A 22,017-nucleotide genomic window follows, 5' to 3' on the forward strand; every position below is an offset into this window, starting at 1 on the left:
ATGGCTGAGGACCTGTCTGCAGCCATGTCCTACACCAAAGATAATTTCTACTGCCCCACCTGTTAGGGGGGGCTCCAAACTGCCATGGGGCCATGGCCTATCAGCACATTCTATAAGAAATGTTTTCTGATTGGGGCACCTGGGTGGCTCAGTCAGTTGAGCATTGGAATTCGACTCAGGTCATGCTGACAGCTCACAGCCTGGAGCCTGCTTCCAATTCTGTGTCTCCCTCTCTCTCTTCCCCTCCCCCCACTATCTCTCTCTCTCTCTCAAATAAATAAACATTGAAAATTTTTTTAAAGAAATGCTTTCTGATTTTAACAAGAGAGAGCAGAATACGTTGTCCCCTCTGTTATGGAAATGTGACTAGACTTAAGAGAGAATGTCCCGAACAAGCCTTAGACTTTGAAACTGTCATGATGAAGTTTTCAGGTAGTTGTAGATGCTGTGCAAAACAGATTAAATCCTGTTACTTGAGATATCATTACAAATTTTATTAAGAAGTATCAAGATGGGGGGGCCACCTGGTTGACTCAGTCGGTTGAGCATCCAACTCTTGATTTCAGCTCAGATCATAATCTTGCAGTTCGTGTGATCGAGCCCCCCATCAGGCTCTGTGCTGACAGTTCTGGGCCTGCTTGAGGTTCTCTCTCTCTCTCTCTCTCTCTCTCTCTCTCTCTGCTTCTCCCCTGCTCATACACTCTCTCTCCCTCAAAATAAATAAATAAATAAACTTAAAAAAAAGAAATATCAAGATAAGGACATCTGGGTGGCTCAGTCAGTTGAGCATCCAACTGTTGATTTTGGCTCAGGTCATGATCCCAGGATCATGACTTCAAACCCTGCATCAGGTTCTGCACTGAGCATGGAGCCTGCTTAAGATTCTTTCTTTCTCCCTCTGCCCCTCTCCCCTGCTCTCTCTCTCTCTCTCTCAAAAAGGAAAGTTTTCAAGATGAATATTGTGTTTCTTCTATCATTCCAAATTTTCAGATCTCTCAAGATTCAGTAGAGAACATTAATAGGAGTGAAACACCTCCAACAACACAGAGATTTGTCAAGAGAATACAAGCTTTTCTGGGCATCCCATCATTAAGTGTCCCTTTTGTCAAGGATCAAATTTTACCTGACAGCGTTTATGGAATCACTGTAACAATGATCACATAGTTCCTATTTCAGACAGTACTGGTGATATGCCCTATTTGTGTGTCTCTTCCTTGGGGAGCTCCTAGCCAAATAACTATAAATTTTGTTAGTCATCTAATCAAAGACATCAGTTTGATTATGGATAATTTGTTAATCTTCATCTAGAATGAGGAAATCCAATATGAGACTGCTGTTGAAGGATTGACTTATAAAGACTGTAGACATCTCTGTAGCTTTGTACCTGCAAATGCTATCTTTAATGGGACAACTACATGAAGTCTCTGTTTCAATAACTTCATACATATATTAATGAAAGGAATTCAATCTTTTAAAAGTTTAAAATTCTGAAGTCACTAGAGTAGTTCTAGAAAAGACCCCCATACCTGAGGAAGTTGGAGATTGATAGCAAGGATTTGAGGTGATGGTTTCATATTTCGCATTTATTAAAACTAAACAACAAATGCACAGAACAGAGCAGTACGCTGAAGAAAAAGGGACCATCTGAGCATGCGCACTTAAGGGCCTACAGAACCTAGAGCGGCCAACTTTGGCAGAGCACAATCCTGCTTCAAGCGTGAAAATCAACCCACTGTGAAAAAACGGTACTGTCCCTGGAGCTGGACTTACGAGACCCCGTGACTGACTCCCTTGCCTCGCCTACTTTCTTACCCCCTGATTGGCCAGTTCAAGTTCATTCACTGTTCTGATTGGTTGATTGTCCTTGGGCAGTAGAATTGTGGGATATCATCCGTTGGAGCGACTTTTCGCCTCCGCTTCGCCTTTGAGGGAAGCTTTCTTTTCGGACAGTTGCGGACCGGTCAAAGGTGGGCAGGTAAAAAAGTAACGAATCTCCACAGGTCACTCAAGTAGTTTAATTCTCGCTGGGCCTCCCAACATCCTCAATATCCCTAGGACTGAGAAGTGACTTAAAGCCTTTCAGGGCAATCCCCATCAGGCAAAGATAAAACTAGTTTTTCGTCTGTGAGACTTTCTAATTGGCCTTCCTGAGGAAAGAACTCCCGTCAGCCTGAGAAACCCCCAAACCAGCTAGATGCCCCTAGATTTCTTTAACCAGAGATAATAGCCACTGCCTAAGTGACTCTTTTATTGACTCCTCTAGGATGGAGCAGAAACCTTCTTTGCCTTAGAGACCCCTGAATTTTCTCTCCCTAAGAGATTCCCAATGTTGAGGAACACCAGATTGCTGCATTGAAACTCTCCACATTCTCAGCCTAAATGATGGCTGATCGAGTAGTCTTGGAGATTCTAGCTGTCTTCACACCAATAATTTTCAAATAACCTAATAATGGGCTCTAAATCCACTTTATGTTAGCAATCCTCATTTATTTTCAACAGAGCAAAACCCCACATCCCTCTGCCTGAAAACCTAAACCCATCTGTCAGAGACACCATATGGTCTCTGGGACTTACCTCCTCACTCTTTTGCCTCAAAACATGCCCCCTTCCCCCTCATAAAACTAGATGCTCACTTCACTTCTTGCCCAAAAAGGTTGTCTTTATATCTTTCCTTCAGGATAAGCCAAACTTCAGGCAAACTACTATCAACAGTAACAAATCCCTTCTCAAAGTCTCAAGGATGCATTAATGCTTACAGAAAACCTGTCATTCCTAACCAGTACTTCTCCCAAAGATCTCCAGCCAAAGATCTCATTTGACTCTGCCCCCCCCCAACCCACACCCCCACAGCCATGTCCTTTTTCAGGGGCAGATAAGCCCAGGATGGAGAAAAGTAGAACCTAGAACTCTAGGTAACTGACGAAATGTAGCCTACCCTCAGTGCTATCTCCCTTCCTCAGGTCCTTTGGATACATGACTGGAGAGATTTAAGTTATGTCCCTTCAAGATCAAACCATCTCCAGCGCTATGAACAAAGGCAACTCCTTTGCAAAGAAGCCCAAAGAGGTTACCCAGAAATCAGAGAAGAAATGCAAGGTGAGGTGATCTGGAGGGGGTAGAGGAGTGGCCCAGGGGACACTGTAGAGTGACTAGATTTCTGAGGAGGTGAGGTAAGAGGTACTGGAGAAAAGGAGCAGGGTGTCAGGGGGAGATCCAGAGACTCAGGAGCTTCCCATCCTCACTCTCTCCTCACCCACCATCCCTGGAGACAACAGATCTGTGACTTTGCACTGCATTTGGTGACTCTCAGTCCATTCTGGAAGGTGAAAAAGCATGCTACCAGCATTAAGCATCTACTGCATGCCTGGGGAAAGGCTAGGGAATGTTACCCATGACATTAACTGCGAAGGATTATTATCCCCAGTTCACAGATCCAACATTGAGATCCTGTGGCAGAAGAAGAGACCCCAACTGAAGACCAGACATGTTTAGCTGAGTTGCTGTTAGGATTTACTTATTTTTCTTTCCTAGGAATTCGAGGCTATTTCCAAGTTCTTCTCTAAGGAAGAGTGGGCAAAACTTGGATACTCAGATAAAATCACCTATGTGTACATGAAGAGAAACTATGACATCATGACTGGTCTAGGTAACAGGAAGTTCTGGGTACAGACAAGCCTGGGAACACATCACTATCCCCTCAGTCCCTTTACATGCTACGGCTTCTTCCTAGGCTGCAAGTGTCCCACACCTGCCCTTTGTGCAGGGAGAAATCCTAGGGCAACTTCGGGGCATTCTTTTCTTTTTTTTCTTTTCTTTTCTTTCCTTTCCTTTCCTTTTTTTTTTTTTTTTTTTTTTTAGTGTTTTATTTATCTTTGAGAGAGCTAGCATGAGCGGGGGAGGGGCAGAGAGACAAGGAGACAGAGAATCTGAAACAGGCTCCACGCTGACACCAGCAAGCCTGATGCAGGGCTCGAGCTCACCAACTGTGAGACCACAACCTGAGCTGAAGTTGGACGCTCAACCAACTGAGCCACCCAGGCGCCCCTCTGCTCTTTTCTATTCTGTGCAGGGCTGAGGGCCTGGGGTGGCCACAAAGATGCTCAAACATGGATCCCACATGTTTCTCTTCTGCTCACCCTTGTTGGGATTCCCCCAGCTGATGAACTTTACTTTTCCTGCTGCTTCCCAGGATCCCACCCCACATTCCTCTCCTCTCAGGTTGTCTCTTAAAGAACAAATATTTTGCTTCTTTCTAGGTCTCAAGACCACCCTCCCAGCCTTCATGTGTCCTAAAAAATGTGCCACAAAGTCCAGTGGGCATGATTCTGATGAAGACCAGGACTCCGGGAATGAGAGTAAGTGGACAGGAAGGGCCTGGAAAGGGTCTCCTAAAGCCCAACTGCTTTGGGTCCAGCTGCTTGGGAAGGATTCTCAGGAGTTTGCTCTCTCAAAAGTATCATGGCTGAGTGAGAAAAGTAGGATGTAGAAGGTTAAGTAGAGTCAGAGGCCACTCATATAAAATCCTAAAACATGCAAAATGAGAGTATATATTTTTATGGATAATAAGCAAATGGTAAATGTATAAAACCTGAATGAGAATAAAACCCATCAAATTCAGGAATGCAGAAAGAGGGAGGGCAGGGATCAGGGAGGACTGTACAGATGACTTCAGCTGTTACTTGTTTATTGTGTTTTGTTATATATATTTTTAAGTTTTATTTATTTATTTTGAGAGAGTGTGTGTGTGAGAGAGAGCAGGGAAGGGGCAGAGAGTGAGAGAGAGTGAGAGAGAATCACAAGCAGGCTCTGCAGTGTCAGCATGGAGCCCGATGTGGGGCTCGAACTCACAAACCATGACATCATGACCTGAGCCAAAATCCAGTCAGACGCTTAACCGACTGAGTCACCCAGGTGCCCCATGTTTTCTTATATTTTGAATAAAGATCTCAGAACAATCTGAAACAGTTGTGGGATAATGGTAATATCTGACTAGACTCAGTGATAGATGTTCACGTGTTTCCCATATTATTCTCCATAATTTTCTGTACATTTGAAACATTTCTTTTTTTTAATGTGTTACTGTTCTTGCTCAACACAGTTAATGAATCACAGGACAATTAAGAAAAATATAATTAAAGTGTAAATCCATGTGGAGCACCTGGCTGGCTGTTGGTAGAGCATGCGACTCTTGACCTCGGTGTCATGAGTTTAGGCCCCACATTGGGCATAGAAATTACTTTTTTAGTATATGTGTTGCCAAAGCGAGCACAGAAGTTACTTTTTAAAAAAAAGTATAACTCCACAAAAAACTTCAAGAGTCAATTTCATAATAGGGCAGAGGTATTGGGTAAATATCTTAAGAGAGAGTGATTAATGCATTATATAATATACATATATGTGTGTGTGTGTGTGTGTGTATAATGCATTATATGGATTATATAATGACATACAGCTATTTGGTGTTTTTACCCAAACCAAGTAGTCTTTTTGCTCCTAATCCAACCTGATTCTAGGTGTTGAGCTTGGGAGAGAGTTTGAGAGAGCGGTTCTCCACACATCAAGCTTTTCTAGTTGTCAGCACAGGTAACACACAGTGAAAAAGGTAGCAGATTCTAGAAATCTGTGTGCATTTGAGCAGTGTGTGTACTCGCTGTAAAGAGGATGAGATATACTCATGTGGTCTCCGCTCTGACGGCACAGTTGTAAGCAGACAGAGTCAGAATGTTCAAACCATCTCCAACAGACCTGTGACTCTCCAGGAAGACAGACCAGATTCCACAAGTTCCCAAAACTACTGTAAGAGGGCTGAAAATCTGGTGCTTGAAAATCTACAAAATTTTTGACACTAAGGGAGTATCTTTTTATTATTATCATTTATTTATTTTTAGGGAGAGAGTGTGTGAATGGGGGAGGGACAGGGAGAATCCCAAGCAGGCCCTGCACCAGGACCACGACATGGGGCTCGAACCTACCAGCTGTGAGATCATGACCTGAGCCAAAACCAAGAGGTGGATGTTTAACTGACTGAGCCACCCAGGCACCCAAGACACTAAAGGAGTATCTCTTTACTGGAAACATTCCAGAACCACTGCTAAATCATCCATGGTTCATCATACACCTAATGACTTGGTTAAAGTATAACTGGCATATTATAAAATTCACCAGGTTTAAGTAGACAGTGATTTTAGTTGTCACACATCTTTAAATGAATGCAATCAATTTAGTTTAATTAATTCAGTTTAATTGGGGGGAGAAGCAAGAAATATGTAGTAGAATAGGATGAGGTAGTGATGGAGTTTAGTTCACATTTTATAAATCATCAGAAGGAAAATTATGAATTATGATGCCATGAATAAGTGTATAATCACAATTTAAAGATAATTCAGGGACACCTGGCTGGCTCAGTTGGTGAAGCGTCCACTTCGGCTCAGGTCATGATCTCACAGTTTGTGGGTTCAAGCTCCACATCGGGTTCTGTGCTGACAGTGCAGAGTCTGGAGACTGCTTCGGATTCTGTGTCTCCCTGTCTCTGTCTTTCCCTCACCCACTTGTGCTCTGTCTCTTTCTCTCTCTCAAAAATAAATAAACATCAAAAAAAAATTTAAAGCCAGTCTCAAAATAACTCCTTGACAATAAGTGGATTCATAACCCTTTCCTCAGAATTCCCTGATACTACAGGAGTCTCTGGTGTTTGGGAATGTTTGTCAGCAGAGAAAAACTTCCACTTATCATTTCTTTTAGATGAACCTCTTCAGGAGGATTCTGATGTGCAACAGAGAAAACGCCTGAAGGTGAGTATCTCCCAAATCTAAAGAACCAGAGACTCTTTCTTCCTCCACAGATATGAATATCGGTAAGAGCGGGGGAATATTGAATATTGCCTGACCCTTGCTGCCTCCCTTTCATGATCTGTTTATCACAATTCCTGATGTAGCATCAATAACTTAATAATTAGAGATTGTGATGGCTGATACTTCTGTTGTTTTCATACTGATGTCAGATACTATTTTAAGCAATTCACAAGGATTAATTTCGTTAATCCTCAGAAAACCTCTATGATGTTTTCCTATCATTATTCTCAGATAATAATGAGGATATTAGTAATAAAAACTAATCATAAAGATGAGGATGTTGTGGTGCAGATATGTTAAGTAATTTGCCTGAGACCACAGAGGTAGTGGTAGTAGTCTGTACATTTGAAACATTTCTTTTTTTAAAGGGGTGATTGTTCTTGCTAAACACTGTTAATGAATCACAGGACAATTAAGAAAAGCCCCCAAAGGATTTCCAAGCTCAAGAAACTTTTCATGTGTTTATGAAGTTCGAGGGTTTCCCCCAAAGCTTTACCCCACAGAAGCTGATCATGCTTCTGTTTAGACACCCACTCTCGCAAAATGAAATACCAGCGTCCCTCTGCTCTGTGGCAGGGACACTTTCATGTGGCTTGAGAATGGCCTGAGCTGTCAGCCCCACCCTACTGTGATCTCCTTTGGGGCCTTGTCAGCATCTGAGGCATCTCTGAAGCCTCGATCCCAGCCCAGGGAGTCCCTCAGAGGTACCTGAATGTTCACTGAATAAGTGATTCCACAATTGTAGAATAAACTCTACTTTAGAGGATAAAGGCATCTGGAACAGTTGAGACAGTTGGAGACAGTTGAGAGAATTCAAAGAAGGATCAAAAAAGAAAGTATTCATTTTCATTATTACCACATTAAAGTGTTTGCAAGCTCAGTACTTTCACTTAGCTTCTTTTACTTTTATTGTTCACTATTTCATAAACGAGGGAACTGAATGAAAGGTAACTTAAGATTGTTGGTCAGTGACACATCCTGATGCAGGCAGAAGTGGTATGAGAGCCACCTTGCCTAATTCCACATTCAATGTTCTTGCCAGCATAGGATAGTAGGTGACATCTGGTGCTGCTTTCTTTGCTGTCTATATTAATTTCTGTGAACTATTCCTTTCCTCTCCCTTCCCTGTACTCCTCTCCTCTGTACCTTTTTCCAGCAGTGTTTTGTCTCTGTGCATTTTTACATTTATTCTCCTTGCAGCTCTCTACTAGCTTCTATGCAAGAAAGGAGCCCCTCATGGGGATTCTTAGAATGCTATTCTACCCCAACTCTTCTGTCTACAACACTCCACTTACATGGAGCATTTTGCTGTTTGCAAGAAGGTGAAGACAAACGTTCTAGCCCTGGAGACATCCTCATTTAGGCCATTCCTTTTTGTTCTAATCTCCCAGGCTCTTCATAATTTAGGTACAGGTGATATAATGATCTTCCAGGGTTTTAAGACATTAATCAAAGTACTGCATGTGAAGACACTTTGTAAGCTCTAAAGCACTAGAGAAATGCTGTTGATACTGTTTATGTATGACCTTCACATTAAAAAGGTGATGCACGGGGCGCCTGGGTGGCGCAGTCGGTTAAAGCGTTCGACTTCAACCAGGTCACGATCTCGCGGTCCGTGAGTTTGAGCCCCGCGTCAGGCTCTGGGCTGATGGCTCGGAGCCTGGAGCCTGTTTCCGATTCTGTGTTTCCCTCTCTCTCTGCCCCTCCCCCGTTCATGCTCTGTCTCTCTCTGTCCCAAAAATAAATAAAAAACGTTGAAAAAAAAATTTTTTTTTAAAAAATAATAAAATAAAAAGGTGATGCACAAGAAACCAAAGGAAAAAGATGATTCAGACCCAGTGCCAGTAGCACTTGGCTCTAAGCAGGTTCAGGAACAACAGCGCTGCCCAGGAAAAGCGAGTGCCCCTGGTAAAAAGAGTAAGAAGAAACCAGGTAAGAGGTAGCTATGTGGGAATGACTCCTCTGTTTCCTGGCCATGTTCAAGTATGTGGTCTAGGTATGGGGGATGGATCCTGGACAGGGTTGTAGCCAGACTGGACTGAGGAGCTCACCCAGCTCCAGCTGAGATGTTAGAACATGACTTCCAGGGTCATAGACCTGACTTGTCATTGATATAAAAGCTAAGTAACTAGGGGTGCCTGAGTGGCTCAGTTGGTTGTGTCTGACTCTTGATCTCAGCTCAGGTCATCTCAGGGTTGTGAGTTCAAACCCCATGTTGGGCTCCATGCTGAGTGTGGAGCCTACTTTAAAAAAATAAGAATTAAAAATAAAAGCCAAGTGACTATAGGCAAGTCTTCTAAATTCTTTGAACTCCAGATTCTTAGTCCATAAAATGGAAATAAAGAATCATAGTTCACAAATTGTTCAAGGGCGTTAAATCTAGAAAGCTTGACAATATGAAATGTGGTCAAGTAATTCCATCTGTGATAACCTGGGAATGCATCTTACAGTTGTATCCCCAGCCCTCAGCCTGACACACAATATGCCCTTAACACAAATATGCTGAATGAAAGAAGGTCTGAATGAATGTTCTGGTAAGTAAAGAGGTTGGAAATCTAAGTCTGACAATGGGAAGAGCCAGAAGCTAAAACTGTGGGCATTTGGTGTGTATTGGTCTAACGTCTCAACCTCTCTGAGCCAGAAGATGTGGAAAACAGACTATGTCGAATGCCTGTGGGCACTTGGGAGGGAGGAGGCATCTCCTTATCTGAAAAAAACAAAACAAAACAAAACAAAACAAAACAGAGACTTATACTCTCCAACCCAACCAACTCTCATTTACCAACTCTTCTCCACCATAGGATCCAAGAAAGGGAAGAATATTTGGGCCAATAGACTGCACCAAAGAAAGAACCTGATAGCATATGAAGAGATCAGTGATCCCGAGGAAGATGACTAATCCTGTAAGTAACCCTTCAGTCCATACCCACAGCCCTGCAAAATGTACTTGTCTGTTGTAGAACTGGTATCCCATCTTGTCACTTATTCCCCCAAACCATTCTTTTCTCCTAGTCCCTTGGGGGTGCAGCATTGAAGCTAAATGATGAGGTTTCCCATGCTCTTTCTGCTCCCTGCTCAGTATACCCAGGGATCCTCCCTACCTAGAATGATGTGGGCTCCCAAACCCCTGGTCAGCTCCTGATGTGTAGGCCACACTTTCCTGTAGTCTGGGAAAACTCACAAGACAGGTAAGGGGATCACTATGGCATGAGCATAAGGTTCACTTTGAGGAGCAATGGGAGATGCATGCAGATGATGAAGTAGGGTAGAATCAGAGTGCTCACAGCCAAGCAGGTGTGGATGAGGAGTTTGGTATTGATTTATCAGACAATAGGAGCTCACTGCCACTGATTCTCCTTCTCTTTCCTTGCCCCAACCTCAGGGATGTACAAGTGCCCATGATAAGAAGCAGAACCTGGTGGCCTTTCATGAACATGGGCATGGCTGTGAATTCCTAGCAATCAGGTGTATAGCAAGTAAAAGAAAGAGTTCACAATAGTGAAAAGTTAAGCATGATTTTTGTTACTGTGCGCCAAATATTCTGTTAGATATAAGAGTTTTGTTGATGAGTAAAACATATACCTAATACATATTTCTTTCTGTGTATCCATGCACTTATCTTAGAAAATAAGTATTGTATTCTCAGGTAATTCTCTGCATAGAACAGCACCACCCTCCTCCCCAGATGTGCAGATGTGACTGCTGAGGGCAGTTTTGGGTGTTTGATTTCACATGTTTTCCTCTGCATTTACACACACACATACGGTACTACTATAAGCATTTCCCACATGCTTTTTCCCCACTACCAGCGTGTCCTGGACAAGTACCATTCATTTTGTTCCTGTTCAGCAGGTGCTCCGTGTTGTAAATCCCCATTATTAATTTACGTTGTATTAGTCATTGACAGTTAATAAACATGTACAAGCTTTTCTCAGTTGTTTGCTCCTTTCGTTCTTCTGCACAGAGCCTTGTGCATATGTGTGAGTGTTTCTTTAGCACGCAGTCTTAGAAGTGTAATTGTCGTGTCAAAGGGCTCATTCATTCAACAAACACCTATTGAACATGTACTGTGTACTGAACACTGCTCTAGGTGCTGGAAAGACATCAGGGAACAAGACAGACAAATGTCCCAGCCCAAATGGAGCTAACATTCTAATGGGTGATGTTTCCAGTTTTTATTTTGATGGACACTATACACCCCAAATTCTGGGGCAGGTGCTGGTTGGACACCTTGGTCTTTGCTCTCTGTAAGATCTCCTTAGTAAGGGGCTGGGATGGTCCATTTGGAAGTCTGTGAGAGGAGACAGAGATAAAACCATCAACTGGGGAATGTAGAAGAATAGAAAAAGGAGTGGTCCCCTGGAGAGCATATGGTGCGCAGGAATGGAAGAGTCTGCTAGTCATGATGCAGGAGAGCAGCAGATGGAAAAATCCACTAGACAAAAGTATGAAATTGCCCATCAAGGGTCTCATGACCAAAGTTTTGAGGGCTGGGGAGGGGATGAAGAGTTGAGAATGGGAGAGTCTCCTCCTATACATACCATTGCAGACCACATAATCAGCTCTGGGAAAAGGAAGAGGGGAGTCTTTGGGGGAACAAACCATTGTGTGGTACATTAAGGGATATTAAGGTTGCCAACAGAGGTCACCAAGGTGACTTGCATTGGACATCAAATACCAGCCCCAGATGGAAGCAGGGTTGGTGCTATTTTAACCATCCACTGCCCATCATCTCAGCCTCCCAGCAACCACCCAGCCTTGGCAGGTCTCTACTCTTCCGCTGAGGCTTCCATTTCCCTTACCTCTGCCTTTGTTCCACCTCTGGACCTGTCTCCTCATCCCAATAGATTTGGATCCAAAGCAGGGAGAAGCCATAAAGCCACAGATGATTGGGTCCTGAGGAGACAGACAAGAATTAAAGGCTCTCCTGGGGGTCTGACTGATCATTATGACTCGAGGCTAAGTCCACATTTGCTGGGCCGGAGTTGGGTCTGCCCTCTCCCATGTACACACTATGACAGCTGCAGGGTTGCTGTCCTCACATCAGCCCTGGGGCTGGGTCTCCTAAAGCCCTGGGAGTTGGTGGACCCTACTCCGGAGGACTTTGCCCTGAGAGATTGAGAAAACCTCAAAGAATCACCATTCATTGGAGCTCTAGACAAGACAGACAGGTGAGGAATAAAGCATGGCCAAGGGTATAGACAGATAGGGATACATACATGAACTCTTTCTGACCAGCATGTTCCCCATGATACAGCCTTCTTCACAGGGGTGACCCTCCCCACAAAGTCAGCTCCTGGGGAATGTGTATCGAGGGCATCCTTGTTTACCTGCTTCTTTGAGAATATTATCCTGTCACTTGTCACACCTCTGGGTGGGACAAGTCCCAAATCCAGGACTTCACATCCCAGGACAAGAACACCATCTGCAGGAATGGGGGAGGTCTGGTTCACTGGGGTCTTCTCAGCCCACCTTCCATAATAACCATATAAAGTGCAATTAATATTCACCATGCATTTAATAGATGTTATATACAAATAGAGAGAGATTATACACAGAGACACTGGCAGATGTCAGACTTCTTGCCAGAGTTCCTGTAAATTGCATGTGTGGGATGGATGGGCTTAGAACTCACTGAGACTTCAGACATTAAGGAGAATAGGTGTGGGGGTACCTGGTGGCTCAGTTGGTTAAGCTTCTGACTCTTGATTTAGGCTTAGGTCATAATCTCACCGTCTGTGGGATTGAGCCCCGCTTTGGGCTCCGCACTACTGACAACGCAAAGCCTGATTGGGATTCTCTCTCTCTCTCTCTCTCTCTTTCTGTTTCTCTGCCCCTCCCTGCCCTCTCTCTCAAAATAAATACATAGGTAAACTTTTCAAAAAAGGAGAACAGGTGTGTATTGGAGGGGGAACATGAATAAGCTTCAGGTTCTGTCCCAAGTCTCAGAGTAGAGGACAACATGGATGGCCTTGAGGGTATAATGCTAACTGAAATAAGACAGAGGAAGACAAATAGCATGATTTTACTCATACATGGAATCTAAAACAAAACATAACAAAAAACAAACAACACAAAAACAACCTAATAGAGAACAGATTGATAGTTACCAGGGGGGGAAAGGTGTCGGAGGGTGGGCAAAATGAGTAAAGGAGCTCAATTGTATGGTGATGTATGGTAACTAGACTTTTGGTGGTGATCACTTTGTAGTGTATACAGATATTGAATCATAATATTGGTACACCAGAAACTTATGTGATGTTATATACTAATTTTACCTCAATAAAAAGATTTATTCTCCTTAGGGAGACACATGTACTTGTGGGAACAGTTTTTCAGCCAGTGAAATAGGCCAATGATGCCTTTGACAACATTTTATGTGTTTTACCGTTTTATCTAAATATTACTATCATAAAATGCATGAAAGTTTCATTGTAGGGTGCCTGGTTCAGACTCTCTGTAAGCAGGTAGGGCATGCTGAATATTCCTCTTTGCTTTGGCATGACTAGCCATGGAGAAGACAGACTAGAAATGGTCCCTTCTCACGGAATCTGGCTGGCTCAGCCAGTGGAGCACGCGACTCCTGACCTCAAGGTTGTGAATTCAAGCCCCACGTTAGGGGTAGAGATTACTTAAAAATAAAAAAATTTTTTTTTTTTAATTTTTTTTTTCAACATTTTTTTTTTTTTTAATTTTTGGGACAGAGAGAGACAGAGCATGAACGGGGGAGGGGCAGAGAGAGAGGGAGACACAGAATCAGAAACAGGCTCCAGGCTCCGAGCCATCAGCCCAGAGCCTGACGCGGGGCTCGAACTCACGGACCGCGAGATCGTGACCTGGCTGAAGTCGGACGCTTAACCGACTGCGCCACCCAGGCGCCCCAAAAATAAAATTTTTAAAAATGGTTCCCTCTCTACAAATGCATTTCTCTCCTTCATTATTACTATGGAGGGCTGAAGGTACCCCAGGCTCTGATATGCTTCTTTCTCAGCATTCCCTACATGCATCCTAGGGGACTTTCCCATGTAGGAGGTAGGGAGTTCATGGTCATTAGTGTGCCATCTGCCCAGTGTAAGTAAGGGTGTTGAAGGTCCAACTAGCCGTTTAGCTGTGAGTGTAGTTCTTGATTTTTTATCCATTTTACCCTGTTTGAAGTTTCTCTGGATATATTCTTCTCTTCTTGGTTGTTTCCTACTGCTCATTTTGGCTTCTGGCTCCCTTCCCCCTTGAAACTTTCATCTGAGCTACTTTCTGTTTTTAAGGAATCCTTCACAATTTCTGGTCCCCAAATGGCATCCTATCTTGTTTCCTGGTACTCTACACAATTTTTTTTCTGTTATTTCAGTGGAGAGGTAGACAAGTTTGCTCAAGCAGCCATCTTCAGAACATCTTTAAGGGTGTTTTTTAAACTTCCGAGTAGAAACCGTTGTTTTACTTTTATTGTGTTCAGAGAATGTCCCTTGCATTTTCTACATTTTGAGGGGCAGCTTCAAGATTTATTTGTGGCCTATTACATGGTCAAATGTATTAATGTTCATGGGTATTATACAGAAAGTTGGGCAGATTCCTGATTATTTACTTTCTTTAATGAACAGTTATTGGAGTTGCACCTTAGAGGCAGAAAGGGCTACTGCCAGCCAATCTATGTAAGTGTTGGAGGGGAATCTACCAATGAACTTTTCAATGAACTCACCTGATGATTATCCTAAGGCCCCCCCGCCCCCGCTCTTTGTCCTTTTTGACTCTGAGTTTGGACTTTTTCGGAGGCTTTGTTACAAAGAACAGCTCTTGCCTCTGGTGATTTGAGGTGTGATCTTGTCTCCTTGGACTTCTCTCTCAGTCTGATCCCACCTTGTTTCTATCTTCCAGGAGTGTTTCAGCATTTCTGGTGGCCCACCAGCACCTTTTCCCTGTACTGTTAAGAATGTATCCTGGGACACCTGGGTGGCTCAGTTGGTTAAGCGTTTGACTCTTGATTTCAGCTCAAGTCATGATCTCATGGTTTGTGAGTTCAAGGCCCACATCAGGCTCTGCACTGTCAGTGCAGAGCCTGCTTGGGATTCTCTCTGTACCTCTGTCTCTGCCCCTCCCCTGCTTGCAGTCTCTTCTCTCTCTCTCTCTCTCTCACTCACTCAATTAATAAATAAACTTAAAAAAATAATTTATCCCTGGCATGCCTGGCTGGTTCAGTCAGTAGAGCATGCAACCCTTGATCTAGGGCTCATGAGTTCGAGCCTTGCATTGACAGTGGAGTTTACTTTAAAAAAAAAAGAATTTATCCTTAAAAACACTTCCCAAATCAATATAATGTTGGGTGGGATGGGAGAGAGACGTACAGGCTCTATTTGCCATCCTCCTCCGATCATCTGTTTGTAGATGTAATGAATTTTTGTCACTATATGAGTGTAATTTTCCTCCATTTTTTAAGGTTTCACACCCAGCATGGAGCCCAAAGCAGGGCTTACTTATGACCCTGAGATCAAGACCTGAGCTGAAATCAAGAGTCAGATACTTAACCAACTGAGCCACTCAGGCGCCCCAATTTTCCTCCATTTTATTCTCTAAATGGCATTTTATTCTCTAAATGGTTCTTGAAACCTATCAATTATTGTGTATAAGGGGCGCCTGTCTGACTTGATCAGTAGAGCACACAACTCTAAATCTCAGGGTTGTGAGTTCAAGCCCCACATTGGGTGTGGAGCCTACTTTAAAATTTTTTTTAAATTATTGTCTATAATATTTTGTAACCTGGCTATGTGCAGGTTCCATTGGGGATATGCTTTTGGGTTGTTTTGTTTTGTTTTGTTTGGCTTATAACAGCAAACATTTTATATGCTCAGGATCTTATGGGTTAGCTCTTTGGGTTGGGCCAGGTGGTTCTTCTGCTGGTCTTGCCTGGGATCACTCATTCAACTGCAGTCAGTTTGCAGGTTGGTAGGGTGCTCAGCTAGCCTGAGTCTTTTTGCTTCCTGTGGTCTAATCCTCAAACAGGCCAGCCTGGGCTTCTTCACATGGCAGGCTTAGGTCCTCTGAGACCTGCTCCTTCCCCAGGCTCTGCTCTGCAGTCTCTCTTGCACCAATGCTAGCACAGGACTCAATGTGTTTTATTCCCCAAAGGAAAATTCATTTCACAAGGCAATATCATTATAAAAGGACAATTTATTGAAGATTTCATAGAGAAGACTAGTGGAGGTGAAGGAAGTATATATTTTACAGAGCTGAGCAGTTCATTGCAAAAATCACCTAAACTGCCTTCCCTACCCCCAAAAAAATCGCCCTTAAAGGGTGCCTGGATGGCTCAGTCAGTTAAGTGCCCAACTTCAGCTCATGTCATGATCTCACAGTTTGTGGGTTCGAGCCCCACATCAGGCTCTGTGGAGCCTGGAGCCTGCTTCAGATTCTGTGTCTCCCCCTCCCTCTGCCCCTGCCCAGCTTGCATTCTGTCTCTATCTGTCTCAAAAATATATTAACATTAACTTTTTAAAACTTGCCTTTAAGCTATTCTACTACTGTTTCTGTAGCCGGGGTATTGTGGTACAAGAGTACCTGGCTCCAGGCATCCTAAACAGACCAGGTTCGGCCACTCGCCACTGACAAAACCCAATGCCTGAGAAACGAGTGGTAGTGGAACAAGAATGGAAATGATTTCAATGAAGCCAACACCGGGAAGACAGCAGACTAGTGTCTCAAAGACTGCCTCCAAAATGCCAGAAAGTTCCAAGTTATATAAAGAAAATGTGGGGTAAAGGCGAGTGGGTAAGTGCAGGTGGGCAATGAAGGTCAAACTGATCGTTGTCTTGGGGTCAGTCACATGGGGTCTTGCTGGCTCAGGGCAGTCCCTATTGCTTGGGGAGTGTACTTGCAGTTCCCATCAGGGGATGCTTTTGCCCTGGGGTCTTCCACCTGAGCTAAGAGACAAACAGGAAAGAACCCAACTAGAAAGCTCGAGGTCAAAATAGAGGCATCTAAAGTCCTCTTTCCATTCTTCTATTCCTTCTAAGACAGGGAAACTGAAGGGGCCCCATAATATACTGCTTTATTCCTGCCTCTGTTCTTGCTAGGACCTATACCCCCTCCTTACACACGCCTTATAGAAAACGGTGTATGTACTCCTTGTAAAGGTCATGGAGTTAATGATTTCTTTGGAGTCTTCCAGTACAGTACCTTTCCAGACCACTGAATCCAGGCCTCTGCCCCCAGGGCATAAGTGACTTATAGAGGACACCTGAGCACTTATCCCTGGGTTTTTTCGGTATTTTATTTTATTTTATTTTATTTATTTTATTTTATTTTGAGAGAGAGAAAGAGCACAAGCGGGGAAGGGACAGAGAGAGACAGAGGATTTGAAGCAGACCCTGGGCTGACAGCAGTGAGCCCGCTGTGGGGCTCCAACTCATGAACTGCAAGATCATGACCTGAGCCAAAGTCGGACACTCAGCTGACTGAGCCACCCAGGGGCCCCGCATTCATCCTTGTTTTGACTAGTTCCTGGATGCCTGAGAGGACAACATACACCAGATCTCCATCCTCAATAAAAACCTCAGACCCCAGGGGCAACTGGCAGACTCAGTCGGTAAAGCATGCCAACTCTTGGCGTTGGGGTCATGAGTTTGAGCCCCACGTTGTGGGTAGAGCTTACTTTTAAAATAAAATAAAATCTCTTCCTTAAAAAAAACTGCAGACCCCAAGCAAAAATGAGACTCTCTCTCTTTTCCTTTCTAGTCTCCAGACATTCTACTGTACTCTATCACTTCTACTAATCAATAAACTCTGCCATCACTTCCTCTTCAGTTCTCCATTTCTATTCTTGTGTGAAGCCAAGGACCCTCTTGGCTGGTCCTGTGGGATCCCCTCTGGGTCCTCGGCCCCAGCCAGCATACATCACCTCCATCTATCCCGAATCCTCATATTTGCCCTTTTTCTCCTTTGGACAATTTTACTCTGCTCAGACTTGGGTTCTCCACAATCAACACTTAACATGGCCTTCACAAGTTCCAATGACCATTGTTTAAGGCCAGATTCCCAAAGAAACAGACTTTGGGCATATAGGATGTCTCCAGGCAGATTATACAAAGAAATGCAGCTCAGAACTTTGCATAAAGAGAGGGAGGAAGGAGAGACTTGATCTGCCCAGCTCACTCCCGGATCCTTTTCTTATTGGCCAAAATGCACCCCACAGGCATGAAGGCATGAACTCCCCACATTTCCAGATTGCACCACCTGACCCCTTTGACAGACGTTTGGGAAGCCAGATTACACACTTTTGAGACCCAGCATTTCATACAATCAGAAGTGATGGGAGGAGCCAAAAAGCCCAGGCGTGCAGCTCACTGGCTTTAGAGCAGCATCCAAGGGTGAGCGCTAAGTACTCCCAGACAAGTCCTAAGTTCACCTGGTAGTTGTACTAGCCATCTGTGCTAGCTAATTGCCTTTATCCACTATCTCTATGATAAGCAGGTGCTTACAGCTTGGAGCCAAGCACCTAGGTGAAACTCCCAGGTGACAGGTAAATGGGAGGCTTATCTTCTTTGACAACCACATTTCAAAGAGATGGCTCAAATGCTCTTATTAAGAAAGGCATTCCTGGGTTATAGGCTGGCAACAGGCTTATTTAGCTCTTAAAAAGATGTACAGACATATCAAAGAGGCAGAGAAAGATTCAAAATCCTAGGTTTCTCAAGGAAATGCTTGAAGAAAAGTGAAGGAGGGGAAGTCTCTTTCCCTTTTTTGGCAACAGGGAAAATCCAGTTTTGTGTTTATTTACCCTAACAATGTTCCTCTTTGGTTATTCTTTTATAGTGACACTACCATTTTTATTTTTTAAAATGTATTGATTTATTTTGAGAGAGAGAGAAAGCACACAAGTCAGGGAGGGGCAGAGAGAGAGAGAGAGAGAGAGAGAGAACCAAGCAGGCTCCTCACTGTTAGCACAGAGCCGGATGCAGGGCTTGAACCCACGAGCTGTGAGATCATGACCTGAGCCGAAGTCCAACATTTAACCGACTGAGCCACCCAGGCGCCCAACACTATTAAATGGAGATATTTAAAATATCTCCATTGCCATTTCTGCCTTTCTCGGGGAGTTTGTAGCCACCAAAATATTCAGTAAACCCATAGTAAGAGGCAAAGGAAAGCAACCATCATAATTACAATAGAATGAATTTAAAAGTTCAATAAATGGGGGTGCCTGGGTGGCTCAGTCAGTTGAGCATCCGACCTCAGCTCAGGTCATGCTCTCACAGTCCATGAGTTCGGGCCCCGCATCGGGCTCTGCACTGATAGCTCAGAGCCTGGAGCCTGCTCGGATTCTGTGTCTCCCTCTCTCTTTGCCCCTCCCCCACTCGCGCTCTGTCTCTCTGTCTCTCTGTCTCTCTCTCTCTCTCTGCCTCTCAAAAATAATAAAAGAAAACTAATAAAAATTTTTTCAAAGTTCAATAAATGTATTTAGCTAGTATATTGAAAGTGAAAAAAAAATAAAATAAACAATAAAAGTTCAATATAATACTCACCCTTGGTGATGGAAGGGAAACCTTTATGCCATACCAGTGATGAATGGTTAAAGCAGATTCTTGCTTAGTATTGTGCAAAAATTATCCTTCCTCGCACATTCATTTTACTGCTGTGTGGTTGCCTTTATTGCTTGGACTTTCTCTCTGTCTTTAAACTTCTGACAATCTGTATGCCTGAAACTGTCTCTATTCCACCTTATATAAAAGTTCCTTTCTTTCAACACTTTGGAGTTATTACACCCTAGTCTGCTTGCATCCGGTATGGTATTTGAGAAATCTGATGTCAGTTAAATTACTTTTGCTTTGTAAGTAAACTTCTATCTCTCTGTAGATGTTTTAAAAATCATTTTGGGGGGGGCACCTGACTGGCTCAGTCGGTGGAGCACGTGACTATTGATCTCAGGGTTGTGAGTTTGAGCCCCATGCTGGGTGTAGAGATGACTTACAAATAAACTCTTTAATAAAATAAAATGAAAATAATTTTTGTTATCTTTCATAATCTGGAATTTTACTGTGTCTAGGGGAGTGTATATATGTGCATGTCTTTATCTATTCTGTTCAGCATACTATGATCCCTTTAAATCTGAAGTCATCTAAGTCTGAGATATTCTCACTCATTTTTTTAATTTAAGCATTCTGTCCTTACGAGGCTACTATTAGATGGGTCTTGACATGTATACATCTATCCTCCATATTAATTAGCATTTCTTTCATTTACTCCATCTCTATCCATTCCTCATCACGTTTCTTGCCTTTTCAAATGCATCTGTTTTAATATCCAACCTAGCCCACTGAATTATTTATTTGAGAAATTAATATCTAGTATTCCTAATAGTTCTGTAAGCAGAAAGAGCTGGGGTCCCCAGAAAAAGAAAAACAGACACAGCTTTCTTGACATAAGAAGTTATTTTAGGCCCCCAGTCGACTTGTAAAAGAATATAACAAACAGTCACTATCAGTCCAGGAGATAGTCTAATCCCACTCGAAAGTGAAGACTGACCAGATGCATGCTGAGTTATCTTTGCAGGATCTAAACCCCTTTAAGCACTCAGAGACTGGATGATCTGGAGCCAGAGAACTGATGATGCTGGCCCTTGCTGGCCCTTGTGACTTTGACCTGGACTCAGTCACCTTAAAATGACTTTTGCCCCAGTTCCGTGCTGTAATTCCCTATTGTGCAAGCCCCTTCATAAATATGTATGCACTCTTAGCTTAAAACTAACCTGGTTTTAGGGGCACCTGGGTGGCTCAGTCAGTTGAGCATCCGACTCTTGATTTTGGCTCAGGTCATGATCTCAAGGGTTCGTGAGTTTGAGCCCTGCATTGGGCTCTGTGCTGACAGCATGGAGCCTGGTTGGGATTCTCTGTCTCTGTCTCTCTTTCTCTCTCTCTCTCTCTCTGCCCGTCCCCCATACTCAAAATAAATAAATAAGCTTAAAAAAATTAACCTGGCTTTAGTTGTTGGAGGAGACACTGCTTTGGGAAATATCTCTGGTGTCCTCCTATACCTGTTGCAAGTAAAACCCTTCCTTTTCTTATTCTTTGGCTTAGTTTTGTCTTTTAGCTAGACACCTACCAAAAGGTGAACTCGGGTTCAGGTAAAAGTTCTATATAACCTTCTGGGAAGATATGTAGCCTGGACATTCCTTGTGGGTTTGAGGGTTTGGAGGTTGGTATGTCAGGGTAGAGAACTTCTAGAGTTGTCCTCTGGGCTCAGCTAATCCTTCTTTTCCCTCCCCAGCCTGTGACTCCCCAAAGAAACTTCCAGGACTTCTGCACCAAGTGAGGATGTAGAGGGGCTTCGGTGGGGGGGGGGGGGGGTTATTTGTTGTAGTTTCCTAGCCCAGAGGGTGAAGGGAAGAATGCCTGCCTATATACTGGCTAGCCTGACTGCACATTTTCTATGAGCTTTCCAACCCCACTCTGCCCCGATGTAACCATGCCTCCTCAGACTGGCACTGGGCCAGCCCTGCCACTTTTCTGCTTTGTGGTGCTTACAGGACAGGTAATGAGCCTTCCAAAAAATATAAGGAGACAAAAGGACACAGTTAGAGAGCTCCACCTCAGCTTATCCTCCATCGATGACCTCTGACCTTTTCCCACTCTGGGCCATTGCATCCCCGACTGGGGACCAAACCATCAAGAGTTTTGTGACTGGGAAGTATTCTGAAACCTGACCAGCTCCTTACCTCTTCTGTGGTATCTGCTTTTGCTTGTTCAACATCTTCATCTATAGCTACATTTACATTTTATTTATTTATTTGCTTACTTACTTATTTATGAGTTTGTTTATTTTGAGGGGGGAGGGGCAGAGAGAGAGGGACAGAGAGAATCCCAACCAGGCTCCATGCTGTCAGCACAGAGCCCGACACAGGGCTTGATCCCACACACTATGAGATCATGACCCGAGCCAAAATCAAGAGCCGGACACTCAACTGACTGAGTCACCCAGGTACCCTGCCTTTACATTTTAGCAGACATTTGAAGTCATTACTTAAGACAACAACAACAATAGCTGAAATAGATATACCAATTACCATGTGACAGGGGCTATTCTAAGTGCTTTACATATATTAACTCACGTAATCATCATAACCATCCAATGAGTTCAATAACTATCCCCAGTTTACTCTTGAGTAGACTGAGGCACAGAAAGA

The 22,017-nt window shown here is 43.5% G+C and overlaps 1 protein-coding gene and 1 pseudogene across 1 annotated transcript; both read left to right on the forward strand.

The window, feature by feature from the left end:
* LOC131502059 (E3 ubiquitin-protein ligase RNF138-like) lies at positions 1-1,419 on the forward strand (annotated as a pseudogene).
* A 462-nt stretch (positions 1,420-1,881) lies between these two features.
* On the forward strand, positions 1,882-10,780 carry LOC131502036 (protein SSX1-like). The gene is made up of 8 exons (XM_058712694.1): positions 1,882-1,975; positions 2,961-3,096; positions 3,532-3,646; positions 4,257-4,355; positions 6,742-6,791; positions 8,648-8,783; positions 9,653-9,754; positions 10,234-10,780. Exons 2-7 carry the CDS (start codon positions 2,995-2,997, stop codon positions 9,748-9,750), a joined length of 600 nt encoding a protein of 199 aa, XP_058568677.1. The 5' UTR covers positions 1,882-1,975; positions 2,961-2,994; the 3' UTR covers positions 9,751-9,754; positions 10,234-10,780.
* Positions 10,781-22,017: the final 11,237 nt, after the last annotated feature.

This window comes from Neofelis nebulosa, chromosome X, assembly GCF_028018385.1.
Source record: "Neofelis nebulosa isolate mNeoNeb1 chromosome X, mNeoNeb1.pri, whole genome shotgun sequence".
Taxonomy (NCBI): domain Eukaryota; kingdom Metazoa; phylum Chordata; class Mammalia; order Carnivora; family Felidae; genus Neofelis; species Neofelis nebulosa.